This window comes from Rana temporaria, chromosome 3, assembly GCF_905171775.1.
Source record: "Rana temporaria chromosome 3, aRanTem1.1, whole genome shotgun sequence".
NCBI lineage: Eukaryota > Metazoa > Chordata > Amphibia > Anura > Ranidae > Rana > Rana temporaria.
Window position 1 is genome coordinate 14798418 of NC_053491.1, and position 20606 is coordinate 14819023.

Consider the following 20606-nt stretch of genomic DNA (forward strand, 5'->3'; position numbering starts at 1 on the left):
ACCTCCTCTCCCTCCCCACAGAGCTCATCTGGGGGGGGAACAGAGAAGCAGGGGGAGGACCAGAGGAGCAGGGATGACGACAGAGGAGCATGGGGGGACCAGAAGGAGTATGGGGGAGGAGATAGACAGCTGACTCAACAGCTATGGCCTGAGAAGTTCTCACTTCTACCCAATCTTGTCCCATGGTGGGGGGGGGGGGGGGCACCAAACTGATTCTTTGCCCAGAGTGAAATAATGTCTAGCTTCCCCACTGGTATTGCCTATAAGAGTACCAGTACCAGCCGTTCTACTTTAATAAAGTAGAACGGCTAGTGGCTAGTGAAGGGAATGAGGGGGCTTGGGTGGCCGGGGGGGGGGGGGGGGGCGGGAGTGTCCAGCCACCATGGGAGAGACCTGTCAAAGTGGGCCAGTCTGGATTTTTGTCCCAGTCCAGCCCTGCCTGCCTGCTTATCTCTTTGCCTTCCACGGCGGAGTGATCTTCCTCCGCTCCCCACCCAGTAGTAGCCAGGGCCCGGAGAGTAAGACTTGACAGGCTGTGAGGCAGGTGGTGACGGGCAGAGAGACACTGATTGCCGCCATTACTAGTAAAAGAAAATAAATTTGTCCCCAGATTTCATTTTCAAAATCAGATCACCTTATATTAGGCTCACACAGGACCCGGAAGTGATGGACCCACGCTTCGACGTATGTTTCACCAAAGATAGAGTCTTCAGGTAGTCGTTCTATCTATGACCACCACCAAAACTGGAGGATCCTTCTGGAGCCTAATACCAGGGGAACCTCAGTCTTTGAGGGCAAAAGCGCTTTTTAAACTAGCTGTAAAAAAGGCGTCAAACATCTCTGGTGAGTGTATCCACACTTTGACCACAAGTGGTGAAAAAACATTGGTGTTGGGATTATGTCACATTGGACAATTTGAATTCACTTTTTTATTTGATACTTTGATATTTTATATGGTGGCAGACTAGCAAACTGAACCTGCCTACAAACCTGCTGCAAGCAGGAGTAGCCATTAGACAAAAATTTGTTAATTTTCGTTTCATATTTTTTTTTTTTGATTTTCGGGTCATTCATTATGATCACAAATTTTGTAAATTCGTAAATTAAAAAATTAGAAAAATCGGAAAAATAAGAAAGAAAATCGGAAAATTCGAAAGAATAACTAAGGCCCCGTACACACGGCCGAGGAACTCGACGTGCCAAACACGTCGAGTTCCTCGGTGAGTTCAGGGATGAAGCCGCCGAGGAGCTCGGCGGGACGCCTTCTCCCATAGAACAACGAGAAAATAGAGAACATGTTCTCTATTTTCTCAACGAGTTCCTCGGCGGCTCCATCGGGCCAAAAGTGTACAGACGACAGAGTTTCTCGGCAGAATCCGGGTTTGACCGAGTTTCTCGGTGAATTCTGCCGAGAAACTCTGTCGTGTGTACGAGGCCTCACTAATAGCTGGATTCAAAAAGACGCGCCTAACGTTAGGCAGGCGTAGTGTATCTCATATACGCTACGCCACCGTAAGTTAGAGAGGCTAGTGCTATATTCACAAAGCACTTGCGTCCTAAGTTACGGCGGCGTAGCGTAAATGTGCCGGCCTAAGCGCGCCTAATTCAAATTGTGAAGAGGTGGGCGTGTTTTATGCTAATGAATCGTGACCCGACGTGATTGACGTTTTTAACGAACGGCGCATGCACTGTCCGTGGACATATCCCAGTGCGCATGCTCAAAATTACGCCGCAAAGACTTATTGGTTTCGACGTGTACGTAAATTACGCCCAGCCCCATTCATGGACGACTTGCGCAAACGACTTAATTTTTTTTTAATTTGGCGCGGTTCCGACGTCCATACTTAACATTGGATGCGCCATCTTTTTGGTTGAATATCTTTAGGCCTGAAAACGCCTTACGTAAACGGCGTATCTTTACTGCGACGGGCAAGCGTATCTTAGAATAGGCGTATCTCGCTGATTTACGCATTCTAGGCGTAAATCAGCGTACACGCCCCTAGCGGCCGGCCTAAATAGACAGCTAAGATACGACGGCGCCCGCGGTCATATCTTAGCTAGATTTAAGTGTATCTCAATTTGAGAATACACTTAAATTTACGACGGCGCAGATTCAGAGTTACGACGGCGTATCTACTGATACGCCGGCGTAACTCTCTCTGAATCTGGCTACAACTAACTAATAATAACTATTAAATTATAGGTATTGGAAATTCCTTTCAAATTAGGCTGTTAGTGAATACAAATACAAATTTATCTAGAGTTAAAATAAATTTATCTAGAATCTGAAATAACGAAAGCTGCATCTAAACAAATGGAATGTAACAAATTATTAATCATAAATAATAATAATAAAAAAAAATTTTTATTATTATTATTTATTATTTTAAATTATTTTCAAATTAAATTGAATTAAATTAAATTATTTCTGAATATTAATTTGGAAATATTCGAATGTACGAAAACCCATTTAACAAATTTTTCCTGAAATTAAAAAAATTCTAAAATTCAGAAATTTTTAAATTCGGAAATCTGAAAATTCAAAAATGAAAATCCAAAAATTCTAAAAATCTGAAAACAGAAAAGGAAAATCCGAAAATCTGAAATCACTAACTAACTATAAAATTATAGGTATTGGAATTTCCTTTAAAATTTGGCTGTTAGTGAACGTAAAGAATACAAATTTATCCGAAGTTATGAATCTGAAATAACAAATGCCGAATCTAAACAAATGGAACAGAACAAATTAATAATAATAATAAAACGTTTTTATTATTATTGGTATTTATAAATATTAATTTGTTATGTTCCATACGTTTTAGATGCAGCATTCGTTATTTCGTGTACATCCACACTTTGACCACAAGTGGTGAAGAAACATTGGTGTTGGGATTATGTCACATCGGACAATTTCGATGTATTCACTTTATTATTTGATACTTTGATATTGTATATGGTTTGTATAGATTTATACAGTATGTGAGCGCCATCCCTTTAGAACTTTCTTATAATCACTGTAGGTGGATTCATTCCACTTAAAGGGGCATCTGCATTTATTTGATCTGTCATAAGTTACTTAAAGGCACCATACACTGTTTTAATTTCTCATAATACCTAGACCAGTGATGATGGTGAACCTTGGCACCCCAGATGTTTTGGAACAACATTTCCCATGATGCTCATGCACTATGCAGTTTAGTTGAGCATCATGGGAAATGTGGTTCCAAAACATCTGGTGTGCCAAGGTTCACCATCACTGTCCTAGGCCAATACCAGGACCTGGAGCCACCATCATTGAACATGAATTTTGGTCTTTTGCAGATGGCCGTCCTATTGGTGTGGAAGGGATCCAGGTATTGGGAACGGGGAATCTAATGATATCAGACCTCACTGTACATCACTCTGGAGTCTACGTATGTGCGGCCAACAAGCCAGGAACCAGGGTGCGCCGGACGGCACAGGGGAGGCTCGTAGTACAGGGTAAGGAAATGAGGAATTCAATTTGCTAAACTTTACGAGTCTGCACCAATAGATTTCCGAAATGGTACAATAAAATGAAGAAACAAAACTCACTTCTACAATTTATTAGTAAAAAAAGCCTTGAGCTCCAGGCAACTGGACTTGCCTAGTCTGAGAGATGCATCTTGGTAGAATGATGCCATCAGCCTGTAAGAGGGACTTTGCAATCAGCTAGTAATGGTGCCAAAAGTACAAGTCCCCGCCCCTCTCCTGTCCTTTTTCTAGAACACTATCCCAACCTGCTGAGGCCGAACCCTCTGCCACAGAAGCGTAACTAGAATATTCCCTCTGAGCCCGGGGCCCTTTCCTCTGAACAAGGTGGCGGAACACCAGGGCCAGGTTGCAAGTGCCACCTTTGCAACCCTGGTAGTTCCACCACAGGTGTCAGTAGTTTTTTTTTATTTTTGATATTGATACGTCAGTCTTTGGATGTAAGTCATTTACAGCAGACCAGTTGCATTCGTCTTAAAGCGGTCCTCCACCCTAAAGTGGAGTCCCGCTGATCGGAACCCTCCCCCCCTCCGGTGTCACATTTGACACCTTTCAGGGGGGAGGGGGGTGCAGACACCTGTCTAAAGACAGGTATTTGCACCCACTTCCGGCCACACGCTACGGGCGAAAGACGGGCATTCCGTCACATCACGTCTGTCGCCCGTTGTGTGCTGGGAACACTCGGCTCCCAACACACAGCGTGTGAGCCAATCGGCGGGCGCAGCGCGACTCGCGCATGCGCCGTAGGGAACCGGGCAGTGAAGCCGCAGCGCTTCACTTCCTGGTTCCCTGAGCGTGGATGGAGGGGGGAGCAGCAGAGAGACGAGCGATCGCTCGTGCTCTGCTGCGATCAGCGCTGGACTCCAGGACAGGTAAGTGTCCTAATATTAAAAGTCAGCAGCTGCAGTATTTGTAGCTGCTGGCTTTTAATATTTTTTCCCCGTGACACATCCGCTTTAAATGTAAGTTTACTTCAGAATAAACTGTATACAGGATCACACCTTCCAAAAGGACTGTGATGACACATAAGGTTAAGGCCCCGTACACACGACCGAGGAACTCGACGTGCCAAACACATCGAGTTCCTCGTCGAGTTCAGTGTGGAAGCCGCCGAGGAACTCGGCGGGCCGACTTTTCCCATTGACTAACGAGAAAATAGAGAACATGTTCTCTTTTCGGCCCGACGAGTTCCTCGTCGGCTTCCTCACTGAAAAGTGTACACACGACCGAGTTTCTCGCCAGAATCCAGCTCCGACCGAGTTTCTGGCTGAATTCTGCTGAGAAACTCGTTCGTGTGTACGGGGCCTTATACAGACATTTTATAAGAAATCGGTAACATGAGAGTCTATGCAGGGCACGAAGCCCAAAGTTTGGATTACACAAGATTTCACAAATTATATATATGTAATGAGTAAAACTGACATCCGGTCATCCTGACCTAATTAGAGCATTATGCGAAGGGTTATTTTGACAGTTAGAGAGATGGAATATATGTGAGGGGTAATTATCAAGTAATAAAAGAAATGGAAGGGTTTTTCCAGACACACTGTTTACTGTTTACATTGACTTCCTATCAGGTCATTTGGCGGAACATCTCTTGTTTTACATGAGACAGTTGTTCGGCCATGAGAATGGGAAAAACATGTTGTTGAGAATATGTTGCAATACCAATAGGATTTAGAAACATAAGATCATTTTCAGAGTAAAGACAGAATATGTGAGAACTCTACCCTACTGCTCTGTCTAAGATATTCAAGTGATATACATTTAATATACAAGGTAGATCAATGTAGATTTTCATATCTTGTCAGTCCCTCCTGTGTTTCGAATTCTTTGGTATTCTCTGGTAAATATTATGCTTCCGGGGGGTTCTCAGGGTCTGTAGTTAGAATCGCAGGAATCCGCGTCACCATTTCATGAACGGTCTTAACTCTGGACCTTGAGGGCTCAAAGGAACCGGCATTAATACAATCACCACAACATGCTTTATATGTATGTGTGGTCATCTTCATGCAACATTTGCAGATCATAGGTGCACATTTGATTATAAGGATAAAAAGTACAATAATTCCAACAATATAAAGAATACCATGTAGAATACCTGAAAACACCCCACCAATACCTGAAAACCAGTTGAGCGGATTGATCCAGGAAAGCCAGCTTTCCCAGCTACCATCGATCCAAGCGGTTTCGGTATGCTCCTTGCGAAAGTTAACCTTTAAGCGCTGTACTTTTTCTATATGAGCAATGATGGCGTCTTCGGCCCTAGTATCATTCCTAATATAGTTACAGCAGGCAGTTCCCACTATGGTGCATATTCCTCCTTGACTTGCAGTGAGATAATCCAACACCAGTCGGTGTTGCAGAACCTCTTTCTTGATCATTTTTAGCTCTGTAGCCATGGCTATAAAGTTTCTATCATACAGGGCAGTGACATTATCCATCAGGTCTTTATTTTAACCCTTTCATGACTTTAAGCCTCGTACACATGCTTGGTTTTCTTGGCATGAACCAACAAGAAAACTGCTGGCAGAGCATTCTTGCCAAGTAAACCGAGCGTGTGTACGAGGCTTTGAGGTTTTTCGCCTGAAAATCTTCCCAGAATCTCGACGAGAAAAATAGAGATCCTGCTCTCTATTTTCTCGATGAGACTCTTGTCGGCCTGTTTCCAGACGAGAAACCCGAGCGTCTGTATACTTACCTGTCGCTGTGGAAACCCGCGCATGCTCGAAATGACTTAGACGCATGCGCGGTAGCTTCCTAGGCATAGGTAGGTTGCAGCAAGATGGCAGCGACAGCATCGAATGTGACGAGTGCATGCACGTCGTACGCAATGACGTCACCGCGTTCTTGGCTTTCAAGAGAAAGGAGAGTCTGTACACTCGGGCGGCAAGAGATTCTTGCCAAGAATCTCGTCAGGAAAAACAACTGTTTTTTTCCTGACGAGATTCTGTCCCGTGTGTATGAGGCTTTAGCCTATTTCTGACATTTGGTGTTTACAAGTTAAAATCCCTGGACCAGATTCACAAAAGAGATATGACGGAGTATCTCAGATACTCCGTCGTATCTCTCAGAGTATCTATGCGACTGATTCATAGAATCAGTTACGCATAGATATCCCTAAGATCCGACAGGTGTAATTGTTTTACACTGCCGGATCTTAAGATGCAATACCGCGGCCGCCGCTGGGGGGAGTTCTTGTCGTTAACCAGCGTCGGGTATGCAAATTAGCAGTTACGGCGATCCACGAAGGTTTTTCCCGTCGTTACGTCGGCGCAAGTCTTAGATTCCCGTCGCAAAGATAGGGCTGCTATTAACATGGTGTAAAATTACTCCACCATGTTAAAGTATGCCCGTCTTTCCCGCGTCGCTTTTGAATTTTTTGTTTTCCCGGAGTAAGTACGTTACACACGTCGCGATTCTCAACACGTCGGCGCGTTGTAATTTCGCGCAAAGCACGTCGGGAAATTCGAGAACGGAGCATGCACAGTACGTCCGGCGCGGGTGCGCGCCTAATTTAAATGGTACCCGCCCCATTCGATTTGGACCGCCTTGCGCCGGACGTGTTTACGATACACCGCCGCAAGTTTCCAGGTAAGTGATTTGTGGCACTAAAACTGAAAACTTGCGGCGGTGTAACGTAAACGGCTTACGTTACACGGGCGCAATTGTACCTGAATCTGGCCCCCTATTTTTTGCTAGAAAATTACTTAGAACCCCCAAACATTTATATATATATATATATATATATATATTATATATATATATATATATATTGTGAACTTTGGGGGTCTTTAAGCTCCGCGAGACAAGTGCGTAAAACCGTGTCAGTAAAGCAAAGGGTCTTTATTGGTGACCAAACAAAACAAAATAAAGCTTTTCTTCAGCATCCAAAACGTCACAACAAAAGTCCTGCTTGTTTCCAGCATAAATGAAAAAAAAGTCTTTCTTCAGAAAAACAACCAAAAGAAAGGCACATACGTTTTTAGTAAGAAGTCCTCCAGACCTTCCCTGCAGACACAGCTTCACTTCCAAACTACTCAAAAGTCCTCTCTGAGCAGCTAGCAGACTTCCATCTTGTCCTCACAGGTGCACTCTCCCAACTCACTCACTCCCTCCCTCCAGCATCACTTCCTGCTTTAAAGGGTGGTTGTCTGAGAGATTTTAACCCCTTGTGCGCTGGCTTCCAGGGTTTAGGAGTGGAGGCTCCATCCCACCCAAATAACACTTTGGAGCCTCCAAAATTCCAGGCCCCAAACTACTTTATTAAGATAGAGAAGACTGCAAGCCAGTCCTCTCTGAATTAGCGCCTGCCTGGAACTTTTCACCCACTTTTGGGTGACCCCCTGAACCTTCTACCTCTATTTAAATGGACCATAGTCCAAACAGTGGTGCCGTATAGCACCCGTCCAGGACCCACCCCCGGTGTCCTGTACATATCCCCCCCCTCTGCCTCAACGCGGAGGTGTTGGAGGCAACAGTAGACACCATACAATGGACTCGGGAGAGGGCATCGGCATTCTGATGCTGTCTCCCGGGTCTGTGCTCTACCATGAAATTGAACTCTTGCAGAGACAGAAACCACCTTGTTACCCTGGCATTGGTGTGTTTGTTCTGTCTCATCCACGTAAGAGGAGCATGGTCTGATATAAGGCGAAACTTCCTACCTAGGAGAAAATAACGTAGGGAGTCCAAAGCCCACTTGATGGCAAGACATTCGCGCTCCACCACCGCATAGTTTTTCTCAGCTGGCGTCAGTTTCCTACTAAGAAAAACTATTGGATGCTCCTCTCCGTTGATTTCTTGAGACAGAACTGCTCCTAGCCCTTCACTTGAGGCCTCTGTCTGCACTATAAAATCCTTAGAAAAATCTGGCGCCACAAGCACCGGATCCTGGCAGAGTGCGGTCTTAAGCATTTGAAAAGATTTTTCAGCCTCGGCATTCCATTTAATCATGACCGACTTTCGGCCTTTGGTGAGGTCAGTTAGCGGTGCCGAAATGGTGGCGAAGTTGGGGACAAACCTCCTATAGTACCCAACTAGGCCTAAAAACGCTCTGACCTGTTTCTTTGTTAGGGGGCGGGGCCAGCCCTGTATGGCCTCTACCTTGCTCATTTGGGGCTTCACTAACCCTCTACCTACAATGTATCCTAGGTACTTGGCTTCCTCCACCCCAACCGCACACTTCTCCGGATTGATGGTGAACCCCGCTCTTCTCAAGGAGTCTACCACTGCCTGTACCCGGGGAAGATGGGAATCCCAGTCCGTGCTGAAAATGACTATGTCATCCAGGTAAACGGAGGCATACCGTAGGTGTGGACCTAAAGTTTTGTCCATGGCCCTTTGGAATGTGGCGGGGGCGGAGTGAAGACCAAACGGCATTCTTTTATACTGGAAGTGACCTTCCAGGGTAGAGAAAGCTGTTTTCTCTCTGGCCTCCTTGGTCAGGGGAATCTGCCAGTAACCTTTTGTGAGGTCCAGCGTGGTGATGTACCTGGCAGGACCCAATCTCTCAATCAGCTCATCTACCCGTGGCATGGGGTATGCATCGAACTTGGAGACCTCGTTGAGTTTTCTAAAATCGTTGCAGAAGCGGAGAGTACCATTGGGTTTGGGCACCAACACGATCGGACTGGACCACTCGCTCTGCGACTCTTCGATGACCCCAAGTTCGAGCATCCTTTTAACCTCTCCAGACATTGACACTCTATGAGCTTCTGGGATACGGTAGGGTTTAAGCCGGATTTTCACCTTGGGCTCAGTCACAATGTCATGCTCAATGACGTTGGTGAGCCCTGGCAACCCTGAAAACATGTCCCTATTCCTTTGCAGAAATTCTTTTACTTGCTGGGTTTGGGGCCTAGTTAGGGTAGCCGCAACCTGCACCAGGTCGATCCCTACATGGTCCCCTGACTGTACCGCCACCACCGCGGACACCGGTTCTCTGTCTCTCCAGAGCTTCAACAAATTTATGTGATAAATCTGGTAGGGTTTTCTTTTTCCTGGTTGGTGTACCTTATAGTTTACCTCACCCACTTTCTCTACTACTTCAGATGGACCTTGCCACTTGGCCAAGAACTTGCTCTCCACTGTGGGTATTAGGACAGCTACCCTGTCTCCTACTTGTAACTGTCTCACTTTAGCCGACCGATTATATACCCTTCTTTGGGCATCCTGAGCCTTCTGCATGTGCTCTCTCACCATCGGCATCACTTTAGCCACCCTTTCTCGCATTTGAGAAATATGCTCTACCACGGTTTTGTGCGGGGAGGACTCACTTTCCCACGTTTCCTTTACCAGATCAAGCAACCCCCGGGGCCTTCGTCCGTACACTAGCTCAAATGGCGAGAAACCCGTGGATGCCTGTGGTACCTCCCGGATAGCGAACAACAGGGCAGGGAGTAACATGTCCCAATCTTTCCCGTCTATCTGCACCATTTTTTTTAACATGGACTTTAGAGTTTTGTTAAACCTCTCAACTAGGCCATCGGTCTGCGGGTGATAGACGGACGTCCGCAACTGCTTAATTTGAAACAGCCTGCACAAGTCCGCCATCACCTTTGACATAAAAGGGGTGCCCTGATCCGTTAGTATTTCCTTGGGGAACCCAGTACGTGAGAACATTTGAAATAACTCCCGGGCAATGGCCTTAGAGGACGTTTTTCTCAATGGGACTGCTTCTGGGTATCTAGTGGCGTAGTCTAGGATGACCAATATGTATTGGTACCCCCTTGCCGACTTTACCAGGGGTCCCACAAGATCCATAGCGATCCGCTCAAATGGGACCTCAATAATTGGCAAGGGTACTAGGGGGTTTCTATAGCGGGGCACTGGGGCAGTTATCTGGCAAACAGGACAAGACTCACAATATCTTTTAACCTCAGCCTTCACCCCTGGCCAGTAAAACCGATCGGTTATCCTGGCCTCCGTTTTCTCCGCCCCCAGGTGTCCTCCCAGTGCGTCGTTGTGGGCTAGATCAAGGAGCATCCGCCTATACGGTTGAGGGACCAGCAACTGCTCTATGGGTTCCCCTCAGCTCTCAGCCACACGATAGACTAGGTCCCCCTTCAACGCAAAATGAGGAAACCTCTGATCTGCACCTGGTATTTGTGAAACCCCATCAATGACAGAAACCTGCTCTCGAGCGTTCACTAAGGTAGGATCCTGTAACTGGGCGGTGCCAAACGCACCCCTGGGTATATCCAGGTCTGGATGCACTGGCCTTGGGGATGTTTCCCCCTCACCCTCCTCAATCGGGGAGAGCTCCTCGTCATCCTCCCCCAGCATGACTTGTAATGGGGAGACTCCCCCCCCCTCAGAGTTCAACTCGGTTTTGAGACCTGACACAGGACCACTATTATTAGAACTAAGATTCTCTGCAACGTCATTATCACCAACAGGTATTTCCACATTAGAGGGGTGTGTTGTGGAGGTTTCAGGCCCGGATCCCCCGGACTCTGTCCCTTCCAAGCTCAGTGTCCCCAGTTCTCCTGGCAGACCCGTCTGTACCTGGTCCCATAGTTCCAAAAATAGTGGACAGTCCCGCCCCACTATGATGTCATGTATCAAGCTTTTTACCACCCCAACCTCCTGGGTAACCGAGGTATGGCCATAGGACACAGTTACCGGGACCAAGGGGTACTCCTTGGTGTCCCCATGGATACATACTACCCGTAGAGTCTTAGTTACTGGGCCTATCCTCCCAAGCACCCTGGCATGTACGAGTGTGACCATGCTGCCGGAGTCCAGTAGAGCCCTGGCAGGAAGGTGGTTCACCCACACTTCGCACTCAAACCGTCCTGCAGCCAGGTCAAGATGAGTGGTACACACACTTCGCACATAGAAGGAGCTTCTCCGACCAGTTCCGCACTCCATAGGCTCCTCCTGCAGTGGGCATTGTGCCCGGGTATGCCCCCAGGACCGACATCGCCAACATTGTATGTCTCCCATCTTTGGTACAGGAACCGACCTCCGTGGTTCTAGGGCAGATGGTGTAAACCTGCGGACGTCAACATCTGGCAAGGCTTCTCTCCTCAGGTTGGTGACTGGTCTGGGTGTCCTTGGCGTGGGTTCTCGACGCTTGGTAGGCCCAAGCAGGTCCTCCACCACGGTATACCGTTCAACCAGCTCGACCAGCTGGTCAGCATTAGTAGGGTTTCCATGGCTTACCCAGCGCTGTAGGTCATCTTGTAGGGACCGTAGGTACCGGTCCATCACCACTCGTTCCACCATTTGTGGACCTGACAACTTTTCTGGCTGCAGCCATTTTTTAACCAACTGAATTAGTTCATGCATTTGGGACCTGGGGGGTTGGTCAGGTTTGTACCGCCAGCGATGCACCCTTTGAGCCCGGACGGCTGTGGTCACTCCCAGGCGGGCCAGGATCTCGGTTTTTAGACGCTCATAGTCCCTGATGTGCTCAGCTGGGAGGTCAAAATAGGCTTTTTGCGGGTCACCAGTGAGGAAAGGGGAGATAATGCCAGCCCATTGGTCCCGGGGCCACCCCTCTCTCTCTGCTATCCTTTCAAAGGTGGTGAGAAAGGCTTCCACGTCATCGCTGGGCGTTAGTTTTTGCAAAAAATGGCTGGCCCTCACAGACACTGGGTTGCTAGTGGCAACGACCGCTTGCACTTGTCCCTGAGCCAGCTGCTGTACGGCCTCCTGCAAGGCACCCACCTGTGCTTGAGTGGACTCCTGCTGGGCCGTAAACTGGGCGGATAGCAGCCGTGTATTTTCCTGCTGCGCAGCTATAGCCTGTGCCAGGGCCTGCTGCTGCTGAGCCATCGCTTCCTCATGGCGACGGTTTGACTCTGCTGACGCTTGCTGTTGGGCCACAGTGGCTTGCTGCTGGGTCACAGTGGCTTGTGCCAAAGCCTTAACGACCCCCTCCATGCCTTTGTCTGCTGTTTGCAACGCCTGGGCAGACTTCACCCAAGACATGCCATAAGTATACTGTCTCTTTAAATGTCAGTTTTAAACGTTTTTTTGCGCCTGCAAATGCACTTTGCCCGCATTCGACACCAGTTGTGAACTTTGGGGGTCTTTAAGCTCCGCGAGACAAGTGCGTAAAACCGTGTCAGTAAAGCAAAGGGTCTTTATTGGTGACCAAACAAAACAAAATAAAGCTTTTCTTCAGCATCCAAAACGTCACAACAAAAGTCCTGCTTGTTTCCAGCATAAATGAAAAAAAAGTCTTTCTTCAGAAAAACAACCAAAAGAAAGGCACATACGTTTTTAGTAAGAAGTCCTCCAGACCTTCCCTGCAGACACAGCTTCACTTCCAAACTACTCAAAAGTCCTCTCTGAGCAGCTAGCAGACTTCCATCTTGTCCTCACAGGTGCACTCTCCCAACTCACTCACTCCCTCCAGCATCACTTCCTGCTTTAATGGGTGGTTGTCTGAGAGATTTTAACCCCTTGTGCGCTGGCTTCCAGGGTTTAGGAGTGGAGGCTCCATCCCACCCAAATAACACTTTGGAGCCTCCAAAATTCCAGGCCCCAAACTACTTTATTAAGATAGAGAAGACTGCAAGCCAGTCCTCTCTGAATTAGCGCCTGCCTGGAACTTTTCACCCACTTTTGGGTGACCCCCTGAACCTTCTACCTCTATTTAAATGGACCATAGTCCAAACAGTGGTGCCGTATAGCACCCGTCCAGGACCCACCCCCGGTGTCCTGTACAATATATATATATATTTTTTTTAGCAGAGAATCTAGAGAATAAAATGGCGATTGTTGCAATATTTTATGTCACACTGTATTTGTGCAGCGGTGTTTTAAACGCAACTTTTTAGGAAAAATTTATTTTCATGAATTAAAAAAAAATGAAAACGTAAAGTTAGCCCAATTTTTTAGTATAATGTGAAAGATGAAGTTACGCCGAGTAAATAGATACCAAACATGTCACGCTTTATAATTGCACGCACTCGTGAAATGGCGACAAACTACGGTACCTAAAAATCTCCATAGGCGATGCTTTCAATTTTTTTTACGGTTACCAGGTTAGAGGAGGTCTTTGGCTAGAATTATTGCTCTCACTCTGACGAGCGCGGCGATACCTCACATGTGCGATTTAAACACTGTTTACATATGCGGGCGCAACTTCCGTATGCGTTTTCTTTGCTGCGTTAGCTCACGGGGACGGGGGTTTAAAAAAAAATCGTATTTTTATTTTTGTAATATAACATTTTGTTTTAAAAATAAAATAAAAGTTTTGATCACGTTTATTGCTGTCACAAGGAATGTAAACATCCCTTGTGACAGTAATAGGTGGTGAAGGTACTCTTTATGGAGGGATCGGGAGACCCCCAATCCCTCATTTGCACTTCAAAGTATTCAGATCGCTGAAAACGGCGATTCTGAATACTGTGTATTTTTTTAAATCGGCGCCATTGGCTGCCGAGTAAACAGGAAGTGACGCTGTGACGTCGCCTCCATGTTTACACTGAAGAGACTGGATGTAAGCCGTTCGCTGCTTCGTTTCAGTCTCTCGCTTGGCATTGGGGCAGCGCATCGCGCATCGGGTCTCCCAGTGGGACGGGAGGCCCAGTAAGGGCGGCGGAAGCGGGGGGATGTTCCCTCCCGCTCCTCCGGTATAACAGCAAAGCGGCTTTTAGCCGCATCGTTTGTTATCCCTGGAAGCCAATCGCCGGCTCTAAAAAATGATACCGGGATGATGCCTGCAGCTGTGGGCATCATCCCGGTATAACCCCCGAAAGCCGAGGACGCATATATGCGTACGCTCGACGGGATTACCTTTTTTTTTTATTATCTTTTAGGAGCCCTGTTGGGGGGGGGGGGGCTTTGGTGAGATATCAGGAGTCTAAAGAACCTCTGATGTTTCACCTTTGAGACAGAGAAAGGAGATTGAGGACACAACCCCCTCAATCTCCATCTCTGTCGCCTCAGCTGCACAGAATAAATGGACAGCAATAGCTCTGTACAGAGCTTCCTGTTCATTTACAAACTGAAGTTTACTATGCCTCCATTATGAATGGACAGCATCAGTGATCCATACCGATCGATCACTGACTCTGTCCATTCAGAAAAGGAAGGGGCCGGTAAACTCCATATTTAAAATCCCCTAACCCTGCTCTCCATCCTTACACATCCCCCGCAGCAGCCAGGGGGAGAGGGGGGGCCGTCTGAGCTGCAGGGGAGCACACAGGGGCTCAGGGGCAGCAGAAAGAAGAGGAAGCTTGATAGGAGTGATGGCCCCTCCATTTTCCTCCTGCAGCTGCTGAATGCCTGCAGGAGGGAGAGGAGAAGATGCAGGCATTCAGCGGCTGCAGGAGAAAAATTTAAGGCATTGGTTCCTCTATATGCCACCCCTCCTATCCAGGCGTACAGTGGAGCCGCACGGGCCTCTTAAAGCATTGGGCCAGGTTGCAATTGCCACCCCTGTGACCCCTGCAAGCGCAGTAGGAAACAGGCAGGTTTCTTTTAGTGAGGATGGAGGCGCCGGCACCCGATCCGGAGGAGGGATCGGCCTCGGGCGGCCGACATCGCGGGCACCCTGGACAGGTAAGTGTGCTTATTAAAAGTCAGCAGCTACAGTGTTTGTAGCTGCTGACTTTTAACCACTTAAGCCCCGGACCATTTTGCAGCTAAAGGACATGGCCCCTTTTTGCGATTCGGCACTGGGTCGCTTTAACTGACTATTGCGCGGTCTTGCGACGTGGCTCCCAGACAAAATTGATGTCCTTTTTTCCCCACAAATAGATCTTTCTTTTGGTATTTTTTGATCACCTTTGCGGTTTTAATTTTTTGCGCTATAAACAAAAATGGAGCGGCAATTTTGAAAAAATTCTATATTTTTTACTTTTTGCTATAATAAATATCCCCCAAAAATATATAAAAAAAACGTTTTTTTCCTCAGTTTAGGCCGATACGTATTCTTCTACCTATTTTTGGTAAAAAAATCGCAATAAGCGTTCATTGATTGGTTTGCGCAAAAGTTATAGCGTTTACAAAATAGGGGATAGTTTTATGGCATTTTTACTAATAATTTTGTTTTTACTAGTAATGGCGGCGATCAGCGATTTTTCCGTGACTGCGACATTATGGCGGACACTTCGGACACTTTTGGCACATTTTTGGGACCATTGTCATTTTTACAGCGATCCGTGCTATAAAAATGCACTGGCTACTGTGAAAATTACACTGGCAGTGAAGGGGTTAACCACTAGGGTCTGCTAAAGGGGTTAAAGCGGTGGTTCCCCTAAAAATAAACTTTTAACATTGCTTTTCCCACATTAATTACGATTAGAATCGGCTGGTTTTATTAAAAAAAAAAACGTCCGTACATACCGTTTGCTATATTCGTTCCCACCGCCACTTCCGGGTACGATGCTGGCGGTGGGCGTTCCTAATTGATGGACAGGCATCCGACCGACGCATACATCGCGTCACGAGATGCCGAAAGAAGCCGAACGTCGGTGCGCATGCGCCGTATAGAGCCGCACCGACGTTCGGCTTCTTTCGGCATCTCGTGACGCGGTATGTACGGACGTTTTTTTTTTTAATAAAACCAGCCGATTCTAATCGTAATTAATGTGGGAAAAGCAATGTTAAAAGTTTATTTTTAGGGGAACCACCGCTTTAAGTGTGTCCTATTGTGTGTTTCTTACTGTAGGGGGTGTGGCTTGGCATCTGACGTCACTGATCGTCGTTCCCTATGACAGGGAACAGACGATCAGTGACAGGCTCACTAGGAAGCACAGGGAGGGATTTGTTTACACTCACCCCTCCCCGTTCTTCAGCTCCTGTGACCCGATTGCGGTACACCGGCGGCGATCGAGTCCGCGAGTTCCGCGGGCGTGGTCATGGAGCTCGGGACTGGGTCTGGGCTCTTAAAGGGCAACGTTCCTGTACGTGCTTATGCCCAGCAGTGCCGCTCTGCCGACGTATATCGGCGTGAGGCGGTCTTTAAGGGATTAAAAAAAAGTTTTCCCAGCTGGACCTCTGCTTTAAGTGGTTAAGTATTTACCTTGAAAAAGTATTCATACCCCTTGAAATTTTCCACATTTTGTCATGTTACAGCAAAAAAACGTTATTGTATTTTATTGGGATTTGGGTGGGTGGATCCAGAACGCGATTCGACCAGACGCTTCCCATGGAGCCCCAAATCCAGCCCCGACCAGAAGCTTCCCATGGAGCCCCAAATCCAGCCCCGACCAGACGCTTCCCATGGAGCCCCACAACCAGCCACGACCAGAAGCTTCCCATGGAGCCCCAAATCCAGCCCCGACCAGACGCTTCCCATGGAGCCCCAAATCCAGCCCCGACCAGACGCTTCCCATGGAGCCCCAAATCCAGCCCCGACCAGACTCTTCCCATGGAGCCCCAAATCCATGGATGCGCTCCTGATGTCGAAGAGTTCTGTCTGATTAAACATTAAACCAGTGTTTCTCCGCGTTCTGCGATCCACCGCGTTCTGCGATCCACCGACCAAAATCTGGTCAGGGTACCAAAAACCAAATACAAGTCCAAAGGAGAAAGAAGGTTTGCTTTTCAGGGTCCTAGACTATGGAACGCTTTACCAACCAGCATTCGGTTGGAGGAAAACCACCTGACTTTCAGAAGACAGATCAAAACTCTGCTCTTTTGATGTCATGAGACACGAACAACTAGCGCCCAGAAGCGATTCAGTTCGCATGCGCCGCGTTTTATAAGTTTTTCATTCATTCATTCATTCAAGTTTTTTCATTCATTCATTTTATGTGATAGACCAACACAAAGTGGCACATAATTGTGAAGTGGAAGGAATGATTTATTTTTATTTTATTTTTTTCAGGTACTTATATAGCTCCATCAATTTCCGCAGCTCTTAAAGCGGAGTTCCGGCCACAATTTCACTTTTTAAATATAAATACCCCTGTAATACACAAGCTTAATGTATTCTAGTAAAGTTAGTCTGTAAACTAAGGTCCGTTTTGTTAGGTTGTTACAGCATTTAGACACTTTATAAAATAGAAATTGACTGGGGCCATCTTAAGTGTGGGCATCATGAAGCCAGACTGTATGACTTCCTGGATTTCAGCCTTGCAGATCTCACACATGCTCAGTGCTGCACAAGCAGTGTAATAGGTTTCAGATCAGGTTTCAGCACCTGTACTGTCCAAGTCACATGATTCTTCGAGACTGGGGAGTGCACAGACTCCTGGAAAGTTACACCCACTACATTCCCAGGAGTCTGTGCGGTGTAGGTTGGGAAGCTTAAGCACCTAGGTGCAGGAAGAGGGAAGATTAACTATTCTGCCTAGCAACAACACTTTGAAGGCATCTAAAAAAAAAAAAAAAAAATTCTTAAAGGACTAATGACATTTTTTTTAAACTACTGATGTAATGTTATATTTATGGGTGGAACTCCACTTTAAATGATAAATGGTTTTAAAAAATTTTTTTTATAAATATCTGATTATTTTATATATTTTTTAAATTTATTTCAGGTAATTATATAGCGCTGTCAATTTATGCAGCGCTTAAATGATAAATGGTTTTACATATTTTTTTTAATAAATATGTGAAAAGTGTGCGTGTGTGGAGGGGGGGGGGGCATTTGTATTCAGCCCCCCCCCCTGACAATAACACTTCTACTGTACAATACAGGATACTCACAATGTAAAAAGCTGTTAATAGCGGAGAGTCCCTGACATAATAAAGGCCAAACAAATCCATATAAAGTGTTGCACTGTGTTAGCTGCTAAAAACCTAACAAAACGGACCTTAGTTTACAGACTAACTGTAGTAGAATACATTAAGTTTGTGTATTACAGGGGTTTTCATATTTAAAAAGTTTATATTTTTAATATTGTGGCCGGAACTCCGCTTTAAGGACAAAGTGAGGCCACAATAACATGACAGTTGGTATTTATTTTATTTTATTTTTTTTAAAGATTATTGGATAGGAAAATAGCACACTCTACTATACTATCTTTGTTTTAAATACCCTCTAATCTTATAATCTGTTTAAACCTTTAACATTCCTCTATGAATTTTCTTTATACAGTATTTTCTGCTTAATAAAAAAAAAAAAAAAAAATATTAGGGTTCCTGTACAAAAATTATGGAGTGCATAAAGCGCGTTTAAAGTGCACTCAGACTATGAACATATATAGTAAACTATTTACAATTTGATGATTATTTGCGCTATAAACAAAAAAAGACAGACAGTTTTGGAATCTTTTTTGTTTTACTTTCGGCTATAAAACATATCCAAAAAAAAAACAAATAAAAAAACTAATTACTTCATCAGTTTAGGCCAATATGTATTCTGCTACATATTTTTGGTAAACAAAACCCTCAATAAGCGTATATTGATTAGTTTGTGCAAAAGTTATAGGCCCGGATTCACAGAGAGCCGGCGCACATTACGCCGCCGTAGCGTATCTCATATACGCTACGCCGACGCAGCGCAGAGAGGCAAGCACCGGATTCACAAAGCCAGTGCTGCCAAATCTGCGCTGGGTTTCCTAGGCGTAAGTCGTCGTAAGTGGAAGTGGGCGTGAGCCATGCAAATGAGGCGTGACCCCATGTAAATGATGAGCCGAGCGCCATAAAGATACGAATAACGAACGGCGCAGTTTCACTGGACGCATTGGGATGCGTCCCGTGGACGAATCCCACTGGGAATGCTCAGAATCACTACTCCCTAAGATACAACGGATCACTGCCTACGACGTGAACGTAACCTACTGAACGCCTAGTCATATTCACGTACAACGTAAACCAGCCCTCAAAAATTCCACTCGCCTGCTCGCATTTTGCGAGTGGAATTTAGTGCAGGGCGAGTTAGGTATAGGGAAAGAGCAGGCTTAGTTTCCTGGCTGAAGCGATCAGCCAGGAAACTGTCACCCGCAGGACACAGAGCGGCATGGCTGGACTGAATCTGCAGCCGTCTCCTCCTCACACGCTTACAGCAGGCATCTCCCACTGTGTGTTACGTACGGCTCCGTGTAACAAGGTCCCTCATTTCCATATTTGAATAGGAAATCAATGGGAGCGCCACTTGCGTCCAGCGTAAATATGCGCCCACGATACGCCGGCGTAGGCAAGTTACGTCGGTCGGATGAAGCCTATTTTTAGGCGTATCTCGGTTTGTGGGTACGGCGCATAGATACGACGGCGCATATTTGCACTTATGTGGCGTATCTCGAGATACGTCGGCGTAAGTGCTTTGTGAATCCGGGCCATAGTGCCTACAAACTATGGGATATTTTTATGACATTTTTATTTTTACTAGTAATGGCGGCGATCAGCGATTTTTTTAGCGGGACTGCTAAATTGGACACCTGGTGAGCTGGGGGTTAGGGGTACAGGGGTGAGCAGAAAGAAGGGTCAGGGTACAGAGTTGAGCATAGAGCGAGGAGTTTGGGGCACAGAAGTGATCAGAGAGGGGGTTTGGGGTACAGAGGTGAGTAGAGAAGGGGTTTGGGGCACAGAGGTTAGCAGACAGGGGGTTCCAGGATAGAGGTGAGCAGAGAGGGATGTTTTGGTGTACAGAAGTAAGCAGAGGGGGTTTAGGGTGCACAGAAAGGGGGGCTTAGGGTACAGAGGTTAGAAGAGAGTGGGGAGTTTGGGGTACAGAGGTAAATAGACAGGGTTTTGGTGTACAGAGGTGAGCAGACAGGAGGTTCTGGGATAGAGGTGAGTAGAATGGGGGGTTCTGGGGTACCAAGGGTGTTTGGGGTGCAAACGTGAGCAGCTGGTTAGGGGCAGAGAAGTGATCAGAGAGGGGGGTTTGTGGCACATAAGTGATCAGAGAGGGGGGTTTGTGGTACAGAGGTGAGCAGAGAAGGGGGTTTGGGGTGCAGAGATGAGCAGACAGGGGTTTGGGGCACAGAGTTTAGCAGACAGGGGGTTCCAGGATAGAGGTGAGCAGAGAGGGGGTGTTTTGGGGTACAGAAGTGAGCAGAGGGGGTTAGGGGTGCACAGAGAGGGGGGTTTGGGTTACAGAGGTGATCAGACAGGGGTGTGGGGTACAGAGGTTAGTAGACAGAAGGTCCCTTCCCGGTATAGAGGTAAGCATAGAGGGGGTGTTTTGGGGTACAGAAGTGAGCAAAGGGGGTTAGGGATGCACAGATAGGGGGTTTGGG

At 46.6% G+C, this 20606-nt stretch overlaps 1 protein-coding gene across 1 annotated transcript in view; it reads left to right on the forward strand.

Annotated features, from left to right (window-relative positions):
* The window catches only part of IGDCC3 (immunoglobulin superfamily DCC subclass member 3), a 256502-nt gene that overhangs the window by 154061 nt on the left and 81835 nt on the right, over positions 1-20606 (forward strand). Inside the window, exon 6 of the mRNA XM_040341485.1 lies at positions 3322-3480. Within this exon, the coding sequence (XP_040197419.1) occupies positions 3322-3480 (159 nt within the window). The remainder of the gene's footprint in view (positions 1-3321; positions 3481-20606) is intronic.